The sequence below is a fragment of the Patella vulgata genome, chromosome 4, assembly GCF_932274485.2.
Source record: "Patella vulgata chromosome 4, xgPatVulg1.2, whole genome shotgun sequence".
NCBI lineage: Eukaryota > Metazoa > Mollusca > Gastropoda > Patellidae > Patella > Patella vulgata.
Window position 1 is genome coordinate 75,477,471 of NC_065882.2, and position 21,986 is coordinate 75,499,456.

The 21,986-nt window shown below is 36.7% G+C and overlaps 1 protein-coding gene across 1 annotated transcript; it reads right to left on the bottom strand.

The window, feature by feature from the left end:
• Window positions 1-11,416: 11,416 nt before the first annotated feature.
• On the bottom strand, window positions 11,417-16,924 carry LOC126819304 (uncharacterized). Its single transcript, XM_050547287.2, has 2 exons — window positions 16,769-16,924; window positions 11,417-13,082 (listed from the first exon to the last, which is right to left on the bottom strand). Exons 1-2 carry the CDS (start codon window positions 16,910-16,912, stop codon window positions 11,817-11,819), a joined length of 1,410 nt encoding a protein of 469 aa, XP_050403244.2. The 5' UTR covers window positions 16,913-16,924; the 3' UTR covers window positions 11,417-11,816.
• Between the last annotated feature and the right edge of the window lie 5,062 nt (window positions 16,925-21,986).

Below are 21,986 nucleotides of genomic sequence, written 5' to 3' on the forward strand. Positions count from 1 at the left end.
TTGGGTGGGTGGGATTGCATGTTGGGCAACACTAGATTTTTTTATACGAATAAAACTTTTCAAAAAAGCTGATCGTCTTTTGTGTTTTTTGGCCAGTTTTTACCTAATATTTTTTCAAGGCTTTTTTTTTCAATCCACGCTAAAATGTACTCATATTTTATCATCTAAAATGTACTCATTTTTTAACGTCTAAAATGTACTCATTTTTTAACGTCTAAAATGTACTCATATTTTAACATTTAATTTAAAAAAACAAAAAACAACCAACACTATATCAACAAGAAGATAATATTCCGGAATAAAAGAAGGACCGTCGAAAGATTTTACCAACACTCCATGGCTTGTTTTAAATATCGTCTGCACGGGAATATAAAAGTTGAAATTTCAAATCATCATATCTTTGCAAATACATGTATTCCTTTTAGACATTCCCCGGTTCCTTTTAGAGATTCAACATTTACAAATGCGTTGCTTGAAGGAATTCATAATCTTTCAATTGACGATAATTCTAATTAATTCGGTGGTCAATTACATTTCTATAGCAATACCAAAATGGTAATTATTTAACAGTCTTGATAACATATATGGGCCTAAATCGGAATTTTAAAAAAATACTTTTAGTAGACTTCACTGCCTATCAAAAAGCAGAATACATTAATAGAAACAGGGTTTATATAACTAAATCGGTCCAGAAGTTGCCGAGGAAATTGCGTTTTGATAAACAAGGTGTCTAAATGAAGCATTTGAAAACATAATGCGCAAAATTCAATAAAAAATTAAACATACATTATGCAAGAGCTAAATCTGCCAATTGCAGGTCGTTCTTTAGCCTGCGATTTACTGGATTATAATCCGATCTGCTACTCAATGCTCATTCATGATTAAATAAAAAAAATGGATAATCGAGACTATGTTTTTTTTATCGTACTGACTTTAGAAATGATGATCGAGGTTAGGCCCAAAATTCAATCGCTAAATTCTCGGGTCAGAGTGGATCAATTTGACTGAAATTTTCAGCAAATTCCCTTGACATTATCTAGTCTATAGTGAGAACTACCAGCTCTTTATCTAATCTCCCATAATATATCTTTAAAAAATAGACCGCTTTGATATGGGTAAAATGAATAATTTATTAAATCTGATAAATGAGTCTATTTTTCGTTGTTGGTGCCAAGATGCAACGGATTTTGTCTTGAATAGTACACAGTTGAAGCAAAACTGAAACTATAATTGGTAACAAACTGACTTCGACTTTATATTGGGAAACGAGAAATTGATTAGTTCAAACCTATTCCAACATGTTTATAGCTCTATTTGACCCGGGCCAGATTACAGACAAGAGCGGTTTTTGGGGGTTTTTTTGGTGGGGGGGGGGGTGTCAGTAACGCCGAAGTATAGAAAAAAATGGCAGACGAGGTAAATGTATTATAAAGCATATTCTACTCAGCATATCCTAAATTTAAATATTCAAAATTTCCAAAACAATTCATAATTAAAAGCTTGATAAAAATGGCCTACTAATCACCGGGCGTTGCATTCTACACACAATATTCCAAATATATTTTTTTTATAAAAAAAACCCCCAAAACACTGACGAAATGAATATTTGAAATTTTGACGGTCAAGAACTTTTTTTTTTGCTTTTTTCAATTTCACACTTTTTCAGGGTTTTTTTTATGAAATGATGTGTAGAATATGCATATCTAAAATATATCTTACCTCATCTGTAACTGTTTTGCAGACTGTGTCATATTGACAAAAAAATAAATAAATAAAACGCTCCTGCCGGTTTTGAGTCTGAGTTTTATAGAAACCCTGTTACCTTTTACAGTGTGGACTTTCAAAATTTGACAAAAATTAAAACATTAATTGTGGGCTAGGACGTTCGAAATGTAATTAGAACATTTGTTAGATTGGTTCGCGTCTTACTGTGCCCGGAACAGTATTTATTTATCATGTCTTATGTAAACTTTGAAAACGGCTATGTAGGATAACTATAGTTTAGCTCAATTCGACTAACATTTACTTTACATACGCAATAAGATTCAAATGATCCAAGGGTGCTCTGCCTCGTCAACATGTCGAAACATTGTATAATTATAAATGGTACGGGGGGTGGGGGGGGCTCTTTACAAAATTTGAATCAACAGCATAAGTCAGTACTGGGATAAAAATAAAAAATGGTACAGAAATTCAATGAAATTATGTTTACTTTTCTGCATCAATTCGGCTAATGAAGACGGGTAATGTGTACAATATGATATTCTGAAACCAAAGCTAATATCCTGATGTCCAAAAGAAAGAATACACACTAAAAGTATGACTAAGTTTTGTTTAGATTAAAAACATTTGATAAAGCATTACTGGGTTTGTCTCTTGCGTCCAAACTCAACATTTCTAAGCAAAATGAAAATGTGAAACAAACTGACATTCTACCCAAATACCGTTTATGTGGAAAAACGACATTGGTTGATGCAGCACAAAATGCACAGTGTATACTTTCTTTTGGACATTAGTATAGATGCATATAGCCTACGCACACGCGCACCCCATTCACAAGAAACTGAGCCAAACCAGTTATCAAGTCAAATCGACGAATGGACCCAAATTAAGACTTTAATGTGAATTTCATGCCCTATCTGGACCAGAAGCTTCTTTTAAAAAAAAAAAAAAAATAAAAGCCAAAAAACAAACTAACATCAAAGCCCAACATTTCGTGGATTCAGAACTTTATATCACCAAAGAGCATCATATTTATCTGATGAAAACGTTGAAGGAGGTTGACCGATTTGATACGTGAGATCTAATTTAATGTCTATTTTCCTCATGGTGATATATCCACCGCAAAATCAATATGGGAGATTTTTATAGAGAGTTGGCCATTCTTGCTATAACAGTTCAAAAGTAGATGATGACAGGGGCGTGCTGGCCCCGAAAGGGCCGAAGGCGCGCCACTGGTAGGGGGGTCTTTTTGAAATTTGACAACGGGAAACGCGTTTTGCAAGCACTTCTGGGAGAAATCTAGGTATCATATTTTTCAAATTTATGCTGCTATTTTGACTATAAGACATACTACTGTACTACACAAGACACTCATGACAGGTCTGCTTAATATAATGCTAATACAATGTATTTCTATCCAAATAATAAATTGCATCTTATACATATCGAGGCATGAATACATGTATCAAAGACCATTTCACCTTAAGGTGACAGACATTTGCACGTCAGCATAATATATTTTACTAATCGTTGTGTATGTATGATTTTTCGCGTGCGCACTCTCAATTTTTTGAGGGGATTCCGCGTGAAAATTAGAGCTCTCAGGGGGGCCCGCTTATACGGGTGGACTTATTGTTTAATGGGGGCCTGGGAGGACACCGTCCTCCAAAATATAGTAGTGTGAGCCCTTCCAGCGTTTGAAATATTGAGTTGCTTCCCCTGAATTGACGAGCCACCACTTATCACCAGACACATTGCGCGAACGATAAAACCAATCTTTTAATTAAAAAATTAAGTTGGTGAGCTGGGGGGCCCCTTTCTAGTGCAGACACAATTAGTGCAGGTCAAATGCAAATGTACCAAAAATCGGCCCTGCACCGGACAATTTTGGCCTTGGTATCCCGGTTTCGCATGTTCCTTGCTCACGTACAGTTTCCAGTACCTTATACCAGACCATTTTTTTCTGTCGGATGTAAACATCGTTATTTTACTTTAATTACAAGAGAAAAAACCTCTATATATCGCGTACAAGGTTCCTTAAATAGGCAGTCGGTATTCAGTTGCTGTCCTGGTCAAATTCGCACATTATAAGGTCCATTCTTACAGTAATTGTATACCCAACCATAGAAGAAAGAACTTATCTATCAGATTAAAATAAAAGCCTAGTCATTTGCACTGTTTATGATTACTTGATAAATGTATAAGAGGGAGAATTGTGCCCCGGCAGTGCCGTTGCAGCTTATTCAAATTTCAACTACCAAGGGATATTTTACATGCATTACTACATGTATTTGTAAATGGTGAGGCAAATTCCACGAATCCAGCATGCTTCAAGAGGGATCATGTGACAGAGTAAACAATCGGAGCAGAACAGCACAGGATGTTAAACCCCATTTGATTTGCCCAGTCGGAGCAGAACAGCAGGACGTTAAACCCTATTTTATTTGCCCAATTGGAGCAGAACAGTAGGACGTTAAACCTTATTTCATTTGCCCAATCGAAACAGAACAGTAGGACGTTAAACCTTATTTCATTTGCCCAATCGAAGCGGAACAGTAGGGCGTTAAACCCCATTTCATTTGCCCAATCGGAGCAGAACAGAAGGACGTTAAATCCCATTTTATTTCATTTTGTTCGTTTATTCATTATTTAATTACGTTTAGAACTGTAACAATTAAAAGACCTAAACAGACCCACGCAAAAGAACCCTTGACAATTGGAATTCGAAATAAGACTGACAGTTCAGCAAAATTTGGACATTTATCTACTTTTGTAGAACTTATAACCCGATTTGTTAACACGAAGTTGCCCAGTAGTTCCATAGCTTTGGGAGACGAATCCCCTGAAGACGATGAATTCAATCTGATTAAAATACAGATCTATATTTCGTTTCTTTTTGTTATACTTTCGATAGCCTACACTACAAGAAGATCTGACAAGTTATAGCGATAGGTCACGTCAGGGGTCAAAAGACCGACTTTTGACCTTATGACGTCAGACATATGATTAACCAATCAGCATTGATGTTACTAGTGGATTACCCACAGTACCGTGCAAAACACACCTGAAGCTCGCCGTAACAGACCGTTTCATTGGCTTATTCCCGACACCATTCAGAACACGAGTTAAATAACATCTCTTCCAGATCCTAGTGTAGTAAAGACAAGTAAAACGAAATTTTGAACTATAAAAACGAAACGAAATAGGATCTGTGTTTTAACCAGATTGTTTCAAATTCTTTAGTCGAAACAGCCTAATGATTCTTACCAAATTTGGTTATGTTAATTGCTGGGTTTGTGGTAATTTAGATTTTTATTTTCAAATTATATAATTTACCCCAGTAGAGTTGGGATGGGAGCGTTTCGATTGGGTAATTTTAAATGAAATTCTGGTAAGTATTTCTACGTTTTAGCCGCAGTCGTATTAAAGGGTCTGACATCAAAAAAATGTTTATCGCTTTCCTTTTGTCAGCTAGAACTAGAATTTTGCGGAAATGAAATAGAGTTTAACGGCACCATGTCTGCTTATGTCTGAAGACGGATATACGTCATGCAATGTCCTATGAGAGGATGCTTTTCCCGCACAGCGGCGCTACGACATAATTTTATTTCTAATTCTACATGTAACTGTCAAAGGTTCTTTTACGTAGAGGTCAACGTGTATGTGGGACCTCGGTTGTTCGGCCCATCTGAACGATTAGACAATGTTCCTGCACCACTGACAAGGGGAAACCACGTTGGCAAACCCTGGGATCGAACCCCTACTCACTGAGCCACCCTTGCTTTCCAACATGGAGACACGATAGAATAGAACCATAAATTAATAAAACATAGAATTCTTCACATATATTTATTTCTCAATCAAAATAAATTCATTGATCATATGATGGAAATATTTTGATTAAAATCCATGCTTTATTAACATAAAACCTATTGCTGAATGAGGGGGTAGCATCTTCCTACAATAATAATTCTAATTGCCAATTACCGATTTATGTTTCATTGTCAAAACAGCCTCAAATTCTCTATTTTAACAACCATTATATTATGAAATCAAATAACACACTATTTATGGATAACAATCACTTTTTGTGTTATATGCTTGATAACGACTTGTGAAATCTTGTTGAAACGTCGCAGTGAAATAAACCATAGTAATTGTTATTCATAAATAGTGTGTTATTTGATTCTATTCCAATTACTAAATGCCATTCAAAGAATATAATATTTTGAAAACAAGCCTGGACATTCATTAATGGTTGATTTTAAGTTATAAAATGTTCAATTACATCTAACAATAATAATAATTATGTCATTTTATGAGGATAAAATATTTTCTTGAATTGGTTTAAACATATTTAGATATGGAGAAATGGAGATGAATCTATAGAAGCGTATAGATACCGCAATATTAAGTTGGTAATATGTCAATATATTGTGATTGTTCTGGTTATTTTATCTCTGAAAAGACAATTTTGCCGAGTTAATTGAATCACTCGCTATGGTGCATTTCGTTTTAAATGTACACGTCGACATAGCTCATGGCAATATTTCGCGAACATGTCGACATCCACTACGGCGAAATGGAATATGTCGGCAAAGCTTCAGAATAGCAATATCTTAACGCATACGTGCATATTTGAAACCAAATGGAGACATATAACATAGCGCGTTGATTCAATTAACGTGGCAAAAAATTGTCTTTTCAGAGACAAAATCATCAGAACAATCACGATATGTTGACATATTACCAACTTAATATTGTGGTATCTATCGCGCTATTGACACCTATAAGCTTTCATATGAATGAGTACGAGAGGCTCACAAGGCCACTCCATACTACAAAAATATCCAGTTCTTCAATCAGATTTATTTACAGACCAGGCCCGAGTTAACAAAGCATTCTCAGACTTCAGTTAAGAATTTACTCAAAATTGTTCGCCTTATTTTAACTAAAATATAGTCCTTTATAAAACTTTTTGTTGTTTTAATGTATCAAATACTTCAATAAGAAACTATTTACAAAGTTTTGTGTTTCTAGATCAAAGAAATTTCTCATAAATGTGATTGAAAGTTGAGTACATTCTTAAATTAAAGGAGCTAAGTCGCTAATATTTGGGACCTAGTAATTGACACAAATGGGTCGGAACGCATACAATAATGTAATATGAATGTATATAAATTGATTTACATTCAATCGCTTCTGTTTTTACTGTAATTTCTAATCAGTTAGGTTCGGCGTGTTTTCAATGTCGAAGATTTTGGATGATATTGAGTTAGAGACTTAGCTACTTTAAGTCTGAGAATGCTTTGTGAACCCAGGTCGTCTGATGTGTCTCAGCATGATGTATAATAATAATTATATCACATTTATATCACACATCACAATATGTAATCTAATATTTTGCTCCTTTCTACTACCTGTGTTATCCATAAAACATAACAGGACGCCAAACTAAATAAACTAGAATGGTCATCACAATAACATATATAAATATACAGCTGGGGCCTGTTTCACGAAATTTTAACTAAGATAAAATCCAAATTTTAGTAATTTGATTGGATAATATCAGATTGATTTTAGTGTTTAGCCAATCAAAATTGAAGTATCTACTAAAATTTGGATTTTATCTTTAGTTAAAATTTCGTGAAACAGGGCCCAGGGCCCGTATTCACGAAAACTTAAACTAAGATACAATCGAAATTTTAAGAAATACTGCAATTCGATTGGCTGACCATTATGCAAATTGGATATATGCAAATTGATTTTACTGGTCAGCCAATCGAATTGCAGTATTTCTTAAAATTTCGATTGTATCTTAGTTTAAGTTTTCGTGAATAAGGGCCCTGGTCTATAACTTTTCTTTTCAGCAGTAAATATAGTATAATATTCCATAAGATTATAAATATATAACTAGTCGATATTGTTTTCTTATCAGCAGTAAATAAAGTATAATATTCATTCAAATTAACTTGTCAATAAATATTCTTTTTGACAGTAAACAAAGTATAAGATTCAATTTATTGCTTGTCAATAACTATTTTTTTCAGCAGTAATTAAATAAAATCATGTTCAAAAAGATTAAATATTTTATAACTGGTCAATAACATTTCATATCAGCAGTAAATAAAGTATTATGTTCAATTAGACTAAAAGTATATAACTGCACATGGTCAATAAATGTTCTTTTCAACAGTAAATGCAATTAACTAAATTCAACAAAGTAACATGTTTAATAAGTGGAGATTAATGGTCGCGTGCGAGACATTAAGTAATATATTAATATTGGACGAGAACGATAGCACGAGGTCTATATCTATAATTACGCAATGTCTTGCACAAGGTCATTAAACAACTTAAAATACAGACACTGTCCAGCACGTGCATTTCAATGAAATACGTCACGCGGGTCCTATATTTCAACTAGTATAAATAATGTACGCTTGACACATTGCCCGTACGATTATTTGAAATAATGATACGCCAACATCGAAGGTTGACGTCACATCTGTATTTTAAGATTAAATCTATCACTTGTCAATAACAGTTAATTTTAGCAGGAAATAAACTATAATGTTCAATAAGATTACATATATACCTGGTGGTCAATAAATATTATGTTCACCGATAAACTAAATTAACTATAATGTTCAATAACATTAAATATATAACTGGTGGTCAATAAATATTATGTTCAACCATAAACTAAATTAACTATAATGTTCAATAATATTAAATATAGAAATATATAGATATATAACTTGTCAATATATATTCAGTTCAGCAGTAAATCTGACTGATCGTCGTTAACATGGTGGGCCCAAAAAGGTGAACTTCATGTGCACCTTTCCAATTTCAAAAATGAAAATTTACAAATATTCTCCACATATACAATAATGATAATAGTAAGACTAAAAATACGGTTATATTTATCCTGATATGTACCGGTATCCAATGGTTCAATAGAACACCCGATACCACTCCCCACGTGGCTTACACATTTGTGCTTATATGAAATGATATGCGATGCGATGTCGCATAGTCCTTTTATACCCAACCACCTCTCTGAGACCACCTTTTTATCTATTATAGCTACACATCTTTTGAATATAAATACATTTGCATAAATATATATATAATTCGTGTCCGCAGTTTATACAAGTACGATTTTCTAAACAAGCAAAGTCTAATAGCATTACAACGTGGAATAGGAATACGATTATTTTTTTTTCAAATTAAATTAGGTTCTGAATAATCAATTTTACGTTAATTTGGTAAAAGTGGTTTATATCAAAAATCGAGGAATACAAAATTTTTTTTGTTATTTAAATTAGGTTCCGAATAATTAATTTTATATTAATTTGGTAAAAGTAGTTTATATCAAAAATCGAAGTCCGCCACTCAATTAGCATTTGTCCAAGGAACAACCATTCTAAGATTTATGTCAATTGGCGGAACTTTTTTTCTAAGCGGTTCGCTCCCAATTTTAAGAACAAGAACTTTAGAGATGGCTGTCGTGCTCGGTTCCTGGTCCTTATAATACGCTGATGACGTGGACCAATTTTTTGAAACATAGGTCATAATCTCATATTGTGTAGATGCAAATTTATGGAACGGTATTTCTAAACTGTGCCTCTGTCTAATCAATTCTGTATGGTTGAATCAATTCTGTGGGTGTGTTAGATAGTCCTGCAATTACTAAAAATCAGAACAAAATTCAGGCTAACGCGTAAAGACCAGGGGGTAACCTAGCCCCAGTGCAGATTTGTCATAAATATACAATATAAAAACATTATTTTAACGCACTGATATTTAAATACTACTGTACACAAATCACACGATTGCATATTTTAATTAAATTGCTAAATATCAAACTTGGATTTGCTAATTGTTAACACGAATTTAAAACATATCTAAACATGGCATAAACATTGATGGAATACTATTCCTTAAAATCCATTTAAAACATAATCTAACAATGCACGGAATACTAGTGAAACTTGATTTTAAACATTAACAATGGACGGAATACTATTAGCTAAACTGTGACTAAAGGACATGTAGCTCTAATTTATCCATAACATTCGACACTAAAACACGAATTACAATTCAATATTGGTCCATTTCAATCAATATTAATGTTATTATCTTGCCGTGAAATATGGGCTCATGGTATCCAATATTAAAGACACAACGGACATTTTTGAAAATCAGTACACGACGCCATATATGATCCACAAACGACCCAAAAAATAGATTACTTATTATTATAGTGGAATCACCAAGCGCAGACGCCTGACATTCAATTTGGATTGCTCATTTATTTCACCGAACACAGTCGTAACTGATTAGAAATTGCAATAAAACTTTGAAAAATTGAATGTAAAGTGTTTTTTCAAAACTGTTTCCTCTATTTTAAGGATGCTAAGAATATAACCATATGCCCTTTAAAATAAAATATATCATTACAATGGATGGAATACCCCTGGTAAAAATGTAATTAAAAGATAATATGACATTAAAATAGCAGGAATACTCCGAGTTAAAATGCGATTAAAAGATAAAATAACATTAAAATGGCCGGAATAGGACTTGTCACTCATATGACATTAAAATGGCCGGAATATTACTGGTTAAAATAGACGGAATATTAAAGGTTAACAATTCATTTAAAACATAATATGACTTTACAATTGACGGGATACTACTGGTTAAAATGTAATTAAAAGATAACATAAACAATAAAGTGAATGGAAAACTTATACTCACAATGTTAGAATACATGGCCATACTAATGGTTAATATTGATATAAAATATAACATTAACATTGACGGAATACTATATAGCTAAAATGCCATTAAAACTTAATATGACATTAAAATGGATGGAATACCAATTGTTAAAATTTATCTAAAATGCAATATAAACAGCAAAATTAATCGATTACAATACTTACAATGATTTAAGACATAATATTATGTTTATCGTTTAAATTATTTTAAAATATACTATTTTTGTGGTAATTGTTAATCACTAAAAGTTATATCATGGCTTGAATTCGTCGCCTTCTTGGAATCGAATGCAAAGATTTCCGTTCGTCATAATTTGTATTAAAAAGCTGAGAATATCAAGCAGGTGTCCAAAGGAGTTCCTGTTAAAAACACAAATAAAAAATCCGGTTGTTTTTTTCATTTACATTTATATAATGGCTTGACATCGTCGCCTTCTTGGAATCGAATAAAATGATTTCCGTTCGTCATAATCCGTATTAAAAAGCTACGAATATCAAGTAGGTGTTAATCGGGGGCCCTGGTAAAAACACAAATGAAAAGCCCGGTTGTTTTTACATTTAACAAGATGCGAACATTTTAGCATAATTTATTATTTTCACCAACACTGTACTTGATTTTGGATAACAAAATACAGAGAGTGATAACGGTTCGCTATGGCAGTGGTTCCCAACCTTCAGTCAGATTTCTCAGCGTCCTTAGAAAGCTTTGATAAACCAAAATGTGATACATCAACTCTATTCATTCATGCATGCATCCCCCCCCCCCTGTATTAATTATTAACGTGGATAGAGAGAAATGGGGTTTAACGTCCACTCGACACAAACTAGGTCATTTCGGGACAAACATTATGATTGTATTTCATAATTCGCTTGCGCGTAGGGGTCGTTAGCAGTGGGTGGAAACCGGAGGACCCGGAGAAAACCTACGAGGTACCCTTCGCCTTGTCACGTACAAGCGGAGAATCGAAACCACGCCCCTTGACTCCATGACAGATCGTCTGCTCCAACTCGCATGCCTTAACCATTCGCCCCCCTGCACCCTTTATAACGTGGAACATCATTCTTATTAATTTTATTGTGGTGTTAGCTAGGGTACTATACGTTATTGTCCGAATATCCACAACTTTTTTTTTGCGGGCCACCGTTTTCTCGGCGGATATCCTGCTGGCCCAGTTGACTTAGTGGACCCCCTAATAATTTTCCACGGACCACTAAGAGGCCCGTTGACCCCAGATTGGGTAACACTGGATATACATTAAACAAAATCAAGAAATTCGTATCCAGAAAATGACGCGTCTATATTCAATATCTCTCTAGAGATTCCGTTTTAGGTTGTATTACTTCAACAGCGTAGCCGGGGTTGTCATGCCCATCTTTACTCTGCCGTCTACCACCGCCTTGAATAAGGGGTAGTTTATTAAGATTTTGGTCTATGCTGGATATTTGTAGCTTGGCGTCTTGTAACCCGGATGTACCAGGTTGATCGATGTTAATTGTTGCGGATTGTTTTTGATTTTTTCTGTTGGTGAATCGATCGATCATTCGCCCAAACAACCGCTTTTCTTCGATAACGACTGGGGGACGGGGCCTAGGTTTAGCAGAATATTGAGATGGCGACATACTGACAGAACGCTTTACTAACAGTTCCGGTCTCTGATTCACGCGATCTTCTTTATGACGTGGCCACGTTTGAGATAGAACGTCAAGGTCACCTAGGTTTCTTTCCTCGTCCGACAGAGTTTGTGGCCGCGCACGTGGCGTGTCAGGCGGTATATCCAGTAAAATTGAGTCAGTTTTTACTACCGTATTTTTAGCTTTAAGTTTGGCACCCTCTTTTCCTTTCTTCTCCTTTCGTCGTCTTTCGTTTTTAGGTGGCATGAGATGAATGGGGGTTTTAAGAGGTGCATAGATTTCGCGAATTTCTTGGGCACACTGACGGACAGTTTTGACAAGATCACCCAGACTCTCTAAACTAAAGTCATCATAGTCCAAATCACTTGAGTTATCCTCCATCTCCCACACCGGTGTTTTTTTAAGAGACGTGGGTGATGTTGGGAGGCGCTTTTGTCGAGTTTTTGGGCTAGTTTCGTCATCAAAACTAACCAAAGTATGACTTTCTTCGCCAGGCGCAGTAACCGTGATAGTAGGCTCCAGGGGACGGGGTGCAAGGTTAAGTTTCATTTCCGGTGAATTAACAAACGAATGTCTGCGAACTTTATCGATTGTTTTCTGCATTTTATCGCGCCTGGCTTGACGGGTTTTTCCTGTTGGAGAGTGATCCGAGATTGGTTTCATTTCAATCCAATTATTTTCTTTCACATCCGGACAAATTTCACCTTTGTTAGGGGCGGCATCTGATAATAACTTAATAATATCCATGTGGCCTCTGTCGGTGGCATGATCAGCCGCAGTCATATTATCGTTATTTTTAATATTTAAATCCAATGAATGCTCCCCAAGACTATGTGAATCCAACAGACGTGTTACGGCCTGTGTGTGACCCAAAGCGCACGCGTACATCAAAGCTGTATTCCCATCTACGTCAATTTTGTTGACGTCAAGATCATTCTGAAATATAAATAAGAAAGTTTTGATTATAGTGCAAAACAAGCTGTACACGTGAGTAAATACACACATTAAGTACAAGCACATTTTGATAATTTATGCCATTTCCGGTCTACAACCGTGATAATGAGAACAAGATGAAACAGGTAAGTTTAAATTCTGTCAATTGTGCTGCAGAACGGTATTCTTTTCTTTTGGGACTCGGGGCCCTGTTTCTCGAAATCTTAACTAAAGATAAAATCCAAATTTTAGTAGATACTTCAATTTTGATTGACTAAGCACTAAAAACTTCAATTTTGATTGACTAAGCACTAAAAACAATCTAATATTATCCAATCAAATTTCTCAAATTTGGATCTTATCTTAGTTAAAATTTCTTGAAACAGGCCCCAGGTCATTTGCACTTCTGATTAGCCTATTTACCTCCAAAAAATGATCAGTAGAGAAAAAGTGCCTTTACGAAAAATATTATCTATTAGTAGGCGAACCGAATATCACAACAATTTTCCCTTTCAGTACTCGATATATTTAATAAGACCCGTGTCTGTATCTGGCTACGCGAACTTATGCATCTTTCGTTATACTCCCGTCAGACCGGGGAGGCGTCTTTACTGCGCTGCTACAGCGACCGAAAATGATCTCAGAGCACGCCAAGATTGCCATAAGCGTGGCAAAAGCGTTGTGGAAACGCCAGATATCGTGTTTTGCTGAGTCACGCCGTTTGTTTTGAATATGTTCAAAACAAACGCCACATTTCTGCGATCTGACCAGGAAAGCTGTAGAACGCGGCTTTTTTCAAGTTTGTAGTTTTTTGTGACATTTTCTCGCATTGTGTTCACGTTTGCCGGCGACTTCGCCGTACGGTCGAAACAGCGCAGCAAGGACGCCATCACGAATTTATGTCAACAAAAGTCACAGTAAGACGAAAATCAGCCTTTCTTTGAAAATGAAAATTAGCCAAGATGCATCACATACATTTAAACGTTAAAAGTTGCTGGCATGACAAATTATTTATTTGAGAATTATGTAGTCGACTACAGTAAATGCCGTCAGTGCTACATAGCTGCATTATTTTTTATTTTCTATTGAAAATTATTTATTAGACTATAGATTTTAAAGATGCATTATGTAAGATTTAGATAAAGGCTGACCATTCTGGCTATAATAGTTCCAAACTAGATAATTCAAAATTAATATATTGAACATTTCATTCAAATTACTTAATTCTGTTTGAAGTTTTAACGTAGATTGTATATTATCGCAGCAACGTCACTTAATAATCGAGACGCAGGCTCGCTTCTCAATTTTTAAATTAAATCGTATTTTAATCTGTTTACATCTGCGTCATTCCGATAGTTGATTATATACTTGTCGTGTTAATAAATGTCTAAATAATGAATCTTTGAGTAAATGAAGTCTAATTTAGTTTGATATATCGCGGCAACCGAATCCAAATTCCCAAAAGCATAAACCTTAAACAATCGAATCCTTGTAACATTAAGCTTAGTTTCACAACCGTCAACAATCAACTTGTTGATCTCTGATTACTTCACACATCATGTCAAATTATTGAATTTATTCCAAGTTTTCATCTAATGTTCTATACATGTCTCAATCCGGAGGGAGAAACGAATTGACTTCAGTTTGCAGAGTCGACCATGAATAATTGAGCAAGTTCAGGGGAAGTATCGAGCGTTTCACCACAGGGGATCTAGCGCAAACTTGACACAAAGTGCAGAGCAAATATTATTTCTGTCGATATGCCTATAATACATTGCCTATTGGGGTCTGTTGAGGGCAAGCCAAATTCATTTACCTTTCCACGATTCCTACAGGACCAAAAAGATGATGGGACAATGGTGAACGTTGGCCAAAACTTGACCGTTATATGACACCGGGTGTATCTTGTCTTATAGATCCGATAGCCATCATGTATCCGTAAACGATCGAGGTGATAGAGACTTTACATCATATCAACTGTTTCATTTCTACTCAATCTGATTAAAACACAGATTTGGCCTAAATATTATCTTTGACCCAGTAGACCCCGCCTTCTGACACCCAGTAGACCCCGCCTTCTGACACCCAGTAGAACCCGCCTTCTAACACCCAGTAGACCTCCGCCTTCTGACACCCAGTAGACCCCCCGCCTTCTGACACCCAGTAGACCCCGCCTTCTGACACCCAGTAGACCCCGCCTTCTAACACACAATAAACTTCGCCTTCCGACACCCAGTAGACCTCCGCCTTCTGACACCCAGTAGACCCCGCCTTCTGACACGCAAGTTCAAACCTGGGTAGACTCGGTGTCGTACACGAAATGAAATGAAATGGGGTTTAACATCCTACTGTTCTGCTCCGACTGGGCTAATGACGACGAGCATACGCCATGCAGCGTGCTAAGGGAAATTTTTCCCGGGCAGTGGCACTACGCCCCTAATCTTACATCAAATTCCAACTGCCAAGGGATCTTTTACGTGCACGCCAATGTGTATACGGGACCTCGGCTTTTCGTCCCACCCGAACGACTAGGCAGCTGTCCTTGTCAGGCCCACCATCCTGTACCACTGGTTTTTTGGCAGATCTGTATAAAAGGCCTTAACTGAGTAATAACTATCACATTTCTCTTCGATTACTGTCTATTCAATGTCTTCAACCTAACTACAATTAATTTCCGACGTGGTTTCCCCTTGTCAGTGGTGCAGAACGGAGGGCCTGACAAGGACAGCTGTCTAGTACTTCGGATGATACGAAAAACCGAGGGCCCGTGTATATATTGGAATGCACGTAAAAGATCCCCTGGCAGTTGGAATTCGATATAAGAGTAGGCGATAGTGCCGCTGCCTGGGCAAAATTTCCCTCATAGCACACTGTATGGCGTATGCCCGTCTTCATTAGCCCAGTATAGGAGCAGAACAGTAGGACGTTAAACCCCATTTCATTTCATTTCCTAACTACAATTAAGCATATAATCTGACACGGGCGCAGGTCATCTCTTTCAATCGATTCTCCATAGCCGTTACCAGGCAGACATTGTCATTCCATGCCCAAAACGGAAGACGTACACACTCTATGGTCGGCGCATGACTCATGAAGCGTAACTACGCGTAAGCCGTCATGGCCGGTCAAGTCGGTGAAAAACACCACCTGATTAACTTAACTGATAATATTTGCAGTAATGCTAACGTGGTCTTCTTTATAAGATGTTAGAAGCATTACAAAACAAAATAAGTTAGCAGGGTGAACCCTAGCACACTGATCAGCAGTGAATATTCGCTGATAAGGATGATATTGATGCGACTTAATAAGCCACAAATATTAACTTATTTCCTACGACAAATTAAATTCTAAAACATTTTTTTTATGTATTAGAAAAAACATAAAGACGTTTGACGTATTTGTAGGTAAACATTATTTCCTATTTAGTGTAAATGGGTATTAAAATGAGTAAAAGACTCCGTTCCACCCGAACTAGTAACGTCTTATGTAAACAATGCACGTGCCATTGAGCCAATGATTGACGCCGCGTGATGAGACGTCACGTGTTAAAGGTAGTCATATTTTACAGAGATATTAGAAAACTTTCGTAATCCTCTGTGCTACAGATTGGAACCCCAGAGACTCCAATCCATGGATCAAAACGAACAGATCACCATCGGAAATGGAGATTGTGCGAACGTCCAACTCACCTGCTGCAATAGTACAGAGATCATTTCTAGTTTATTTAAGATGCAACCGTAGATTAACGATGTCTGCCCTCTTTCATTCTGATCATTGACGTCAGCACCAGCATTCACCAACTGTCTCACACAATCTACGTCTTTCACGTGCATTACACACGCTAATAATGGCGTCTCTTTGCGTTCATTGCGTATTTCTACGTCACAACCTGTTTGAAGCGCCATCTTTAGCTGGAACGAGAAAGGTAATTTAAATAATGATTTAACTGTTTATCTGATAAAACAGAAACCAAATAAAATCTGAAAAAACAAATTAATAAAAAATACAAAACAAGACTGTCTTGACGAACAATAACTAACTGTATCTGAAATTGAAAGTAGCGCCCAGTGCTTTTTTACATCGTGTGCACAAAGGCACTTGAAGCGATTAAAATAAAACTTACAAATGTCTGTGCATCCCGGAGACAATGAAAAATAGACTGTTTTATTTATAAGCATGCTATTTTAATCCTGAGTAATGGACTTGGGACCGCACTAGAAATTGTAACATTTGCTGTCGCTTCGCATCAAAGAAACACATCCTATAGACTATAAAATTAAGCTAGCTAGGATCCTCGTACCTTTTCTTTACCAGCAACAAGACAATCGTTATTCTTTACTCTATACTAATATTTGTGACTGTCGTTTGTTTGTCCGTCTGTCTGTTCAGGGTTGGTGGCTACAAAAGGGCTGTCCTGAGGCTGAAATATGGTGTATAAGGAAAGCTCGGACCGGGGAGTAACATAGGCCTGGTGGTAATGGACTACCACTTCCGGTTACGGAGGTATACTACTTCCAATTCATGCGTGCTACGCCTGGTCAACCGTTAATGTTTTCATAATTTTAAAGAAAACAAAAAACACAGCCGATAGACTAACGCATTTGGCTAGAGCCTCCATACCTGTTCTTTAGCAGCACCAAGGCAATCGTTATTTTGTACATTTCCTTAATTTTAAAGGAGTTTGTGGGTAAACAGCAGTTTTCTGGCACATAAAGTATTCCCGAGGCCATAACCTTCTGCACAAAGGCCGGAAAATTAATTCTGTCATAAAATGATTCATAGTTTCTGTGGACAACAAGTTTCTGCTATGAGTTAATTGGAACTCGAGTCAATATTTGTTCTTGGTATGGTTACAGACTTACAGAGACATTAACTGAAGAACGACTCGTATAATAATTCGCTTGCGCGTAGGGATCTTTACCAAACGTTCACTCTTCACAAATCAGGTAATTTCGGAACTAACATATTGTTCATTTCAAAAATTTGCTTGCGCGTGCGCGTAGGGATCTTTACCTGTCGAAGGAAACGGGAAAAGTCAGAGGAAACTCACAAGGTTGAATAGGCGAGCCTAATCCTTGTCACGCACACGCGGGGAGTCAAACCCACGCCACTTGACTCAATGACAGAGCTTGTGACCTAACCCCCTCAAATGAAACAATCAATATATAAATGCAGCTCGGATAATTCAAAATGTCACAGTATACATGAACTCGTTGACAAGTGGGGTCAGAAATTCCGGAAATAGTAAGCATATCCTGCCTCGTACAGAGCACACTAAAACAGAGTTTACACCAAATGCATTGTAAGTTTATAACATCAATCCTGTTTCCTTCCACTGTTATAGGCCCCTGCGCGCAAGAGAATTATTGAAATAAAATTAAACCATATGTTAGTCCCGAAATGACCTAGTTTGTGTCGAGTGGACGTTAAACCCAATCTATCTCTCTCTCTCTCTCTCTCTCTCTCTCTAACATCAAAGTAAAGCAAACATTTGAGGAAAAAACACACAAAGTAATAACAATAACTCCCCGAACTAATGGCCACTTGACATCTGTGTTTTTCTGTTTAAATCAATGAAGTAATTTATCAATATTTGCAGTATAGAATTCAGATTAAACAAGCATAGATTTGGTCATGTACATGATTTCAATCAGCCACCAATAATATTATATAAAATGAGAAAATCAATATACAGCAATACAATACACCGTGAGACAAGTAGCGTGTGGCGAATAAATAAACGAAAAAAAGAACCCAACCAGGGTCGCGTTTCTCAGTCTCCGTTCGGAGCTGATTAATTTAACATTGGTTCAAAATTAGTTGATAGTCAGTGACCTTGACATGTTTGGTAACAAAACCGTGCCGCGCAGAGGTTCGGTGATACCTGTGAACCACCCCTTGAATACATGCCCCCGTGAATCAAGCACGGCCTTTCCCGAGGATGAAATTTGTTGTTATGGGGTAGCTAGGACCGCGTAGTAACATGGGATAGGTCACGTTGGACTACACCTTCCGGTTTCGGAGTTACACTACTTTCAGCCGGTGCAGTGCCAGATCATCCGATAATTTTTGATAAAGAAAATAGTTTTGTAACAATGACAAGGCGCATATCCAGAAGGAGGTAGGGTTACAGGCGGTCCGCACCATTAGCTGCAGAGCATATTTAATTTCTCCTACATTCATCGAAATAACGTCGAATAAACAGACGTATACAATACATTGCCACGGTTACCGCCTTACTCCACTCTAATCCTATAGATGAATGCGCTTAAATGAGCAGTTTGTATATGAACTTTTGATTTTATGAAAAAATGAGAAAGCCGCCTTAAATTAGTGGCAAATGAGTCGTCGACCTCTCCGCATACCTCTCTGCACGCCAGAAGGAGGGTGGGGGTGTTCAGGAATTTGAGAAGCTGAGGTGGAGGCGGGGGGGGGGGGGGCGAGGTTTAGACAACTTCAAGCTTTGTGCGAGTTCTGGGGGATTACTCGAGAATTTTATCCAAACAAAGTTTCTAGGGAAATATTTCTGCTCATTTAGATGCGAGAGAGAGAGAGAGAGAGAGAGAGAGAGAGAGAGAGAGGGGGGGGGGGGTTAACGTCCACTCGATACAAACTAGGTCATTTCGGGACTACCATATTTATGGTTTAATTTTATTTCAATAATTCGCTTGCGCGTAGGGGTCTTTAGCAGTGGGAGGAAACCGGAGGACCCGGAGAAAACCCACGAGGTTGGACAGGCGACCCTACTTCTTGTCACGTACAACCGGGGATTCGAAACCACGCTAGTTGATTCAATGACAGGCCTTATGATAACCTCCTCATTTAGATGCTACATCTTTAGGATTAGTGTGGAGTGAGGCCAAAGCGATGGCCATGTTTCGCGCGTCTGCTTGTTCGACTTTATTTCGATGACTGCAGGAAAATTAAAATAGGCTCTGCAGCTAATAGTCCAGAAAGCCTGTACCTTCATTCCCGCCTGGTCATTCTGTACACATAGATCCATCTACTTCATACTTCGAGAATAATTCTCTGTCCTTAATGGTGGCCATATCCAAAAATTAATATATTACTTTGTTATACGGTTCTACTCCGTTTCACATATGGAATACACACAGAAACTAAATAATCTATTCAATTCCATTAAATGGAAGCAGAATAAATACTTTTCAAAATTCTCGAAGTATGCTTAGTGTTTTCGACTAAAATCGTCGATTTAGGATTTAACATGTCGGTCAGTCAGCTCAGTGTCTATTTTCAAGCGAGCTAACTGAAGACAAAGTTTAGTATGGCACCTGATCACTGTTACAAAACTATTTTCTTTATCAAAAATTTAGAAACAAATAAATATTTCTACATACTACCATTGTAGATAAATACTTTTTATTTAGGAAAATTGCAATTCAGGACGCTGACGTGAGGACTCATAGCATTTCTATGTCCTTCTTCTTTACGCTATAAAAAGCCCATGTGTCAGGATTAAGGTTTCCAGAAGAATGTTCCGGATTTCTAAAGTCATCGATCGTAAAATTTCTATGTGCTTCTAAGTTCTATTTTACGCAATATAAAGTCCATTTGTCAAGATTAAGGTTTCCAGAAGAATGTTCCGGATTTCTAAAGTCATCGATCGTAGCATTTCTAGGTCCTTCTCTTAAACGCAATAAAAAGCCCATTTGTCAGGATTAAGGTTTCCAGAAAAATGTTCCGGATTTCTAATGTCATCGATCGTAAAATTTCTAGGTCCTCTTTAAGGCAAGAAAAAGCTCATTTGTCAAGATTAAGGTTTCCAGAAGAACGTTCCGGATTTCTAAAGTCATCGATCGTAAAATTTCTAGGTCCTTCTCTTTAAGGCAATCAAAAGCCCATTTGTCCTGATTAAGGTTTCCAGAAGAATGTTCCGGGTTTCTAAAGTCATCAATCAAATACTAATTGAGCGTTCTAGTTGATTTAAATACGGCATTAGTCTACAACAATCTCCCTACTCTAAGATAGAGAAATCAATAGACTACCTTATCGTAAAATATATAAAACGAATAGCAACTATTTGTTCATACTCCTTTCTGATTGATAATATTTGGTGCCATCGCGTACAAAAGTAATATTTTGTTTTTGTGTTGTGTTTGTTTTAGTTTTATGGTTCATAAGTCTTCCTACAAATTCTATTATCATTTACTTATCTAGCGGATCTAATGGAAAGATTATGTACAATTGTTAATGGTTCATTGTATATATTTGAAAACAATACGTTGACTTTTACAACCTGGTTTAATGAATTGTTTTAGTGACTTACACCAAGAAAACTTGGACAGCGAATACAAGGTGTGCAGTATGTTCATTTATTGTAATACAGAAATCATATTCAACACAGGTCCCGTGTTTACATTGGAATGCACGTAAAAGATCCCTTGGCAGTCGGAATTCGATATAAGAGTAGGTCGTAGTGCCGCTGCCCGGACAAAATTTCCCTCATAGCACACTGTATGGCGTATGCCCGTCTTCATTAGCCGAGGTTAGGAGCAGAACAGTAGGACATTAAACCCCATTTTATTTCATTTCAGAAGTGGTAGAACATCGCCACCAGGCCAATGTTACTTCCAAAGGTCCGAGCTACACCTATAAACAAAATTTCAGCCACGGACAACCCTAGTCTTGCCACAAATCCTGAACAGACAGAGAGACAAACAGACAAACGACAGTCACAAATATTAGTATAGATAGTAATAAAAAGTAACAGATTAAAAATTAATTGTAATCACTCATCTCGAGAGGGGGGGGGGGCAGATTAAACTGATAATAGGTCTTGATAATTTTCACAGAAGAGAATTGATAGACGGGCTAGAAAACGATATGTGAGAACACTTACAAAACCGGAGTGCGACACAATTTAAAATTGGAAATGTATAAAATGGA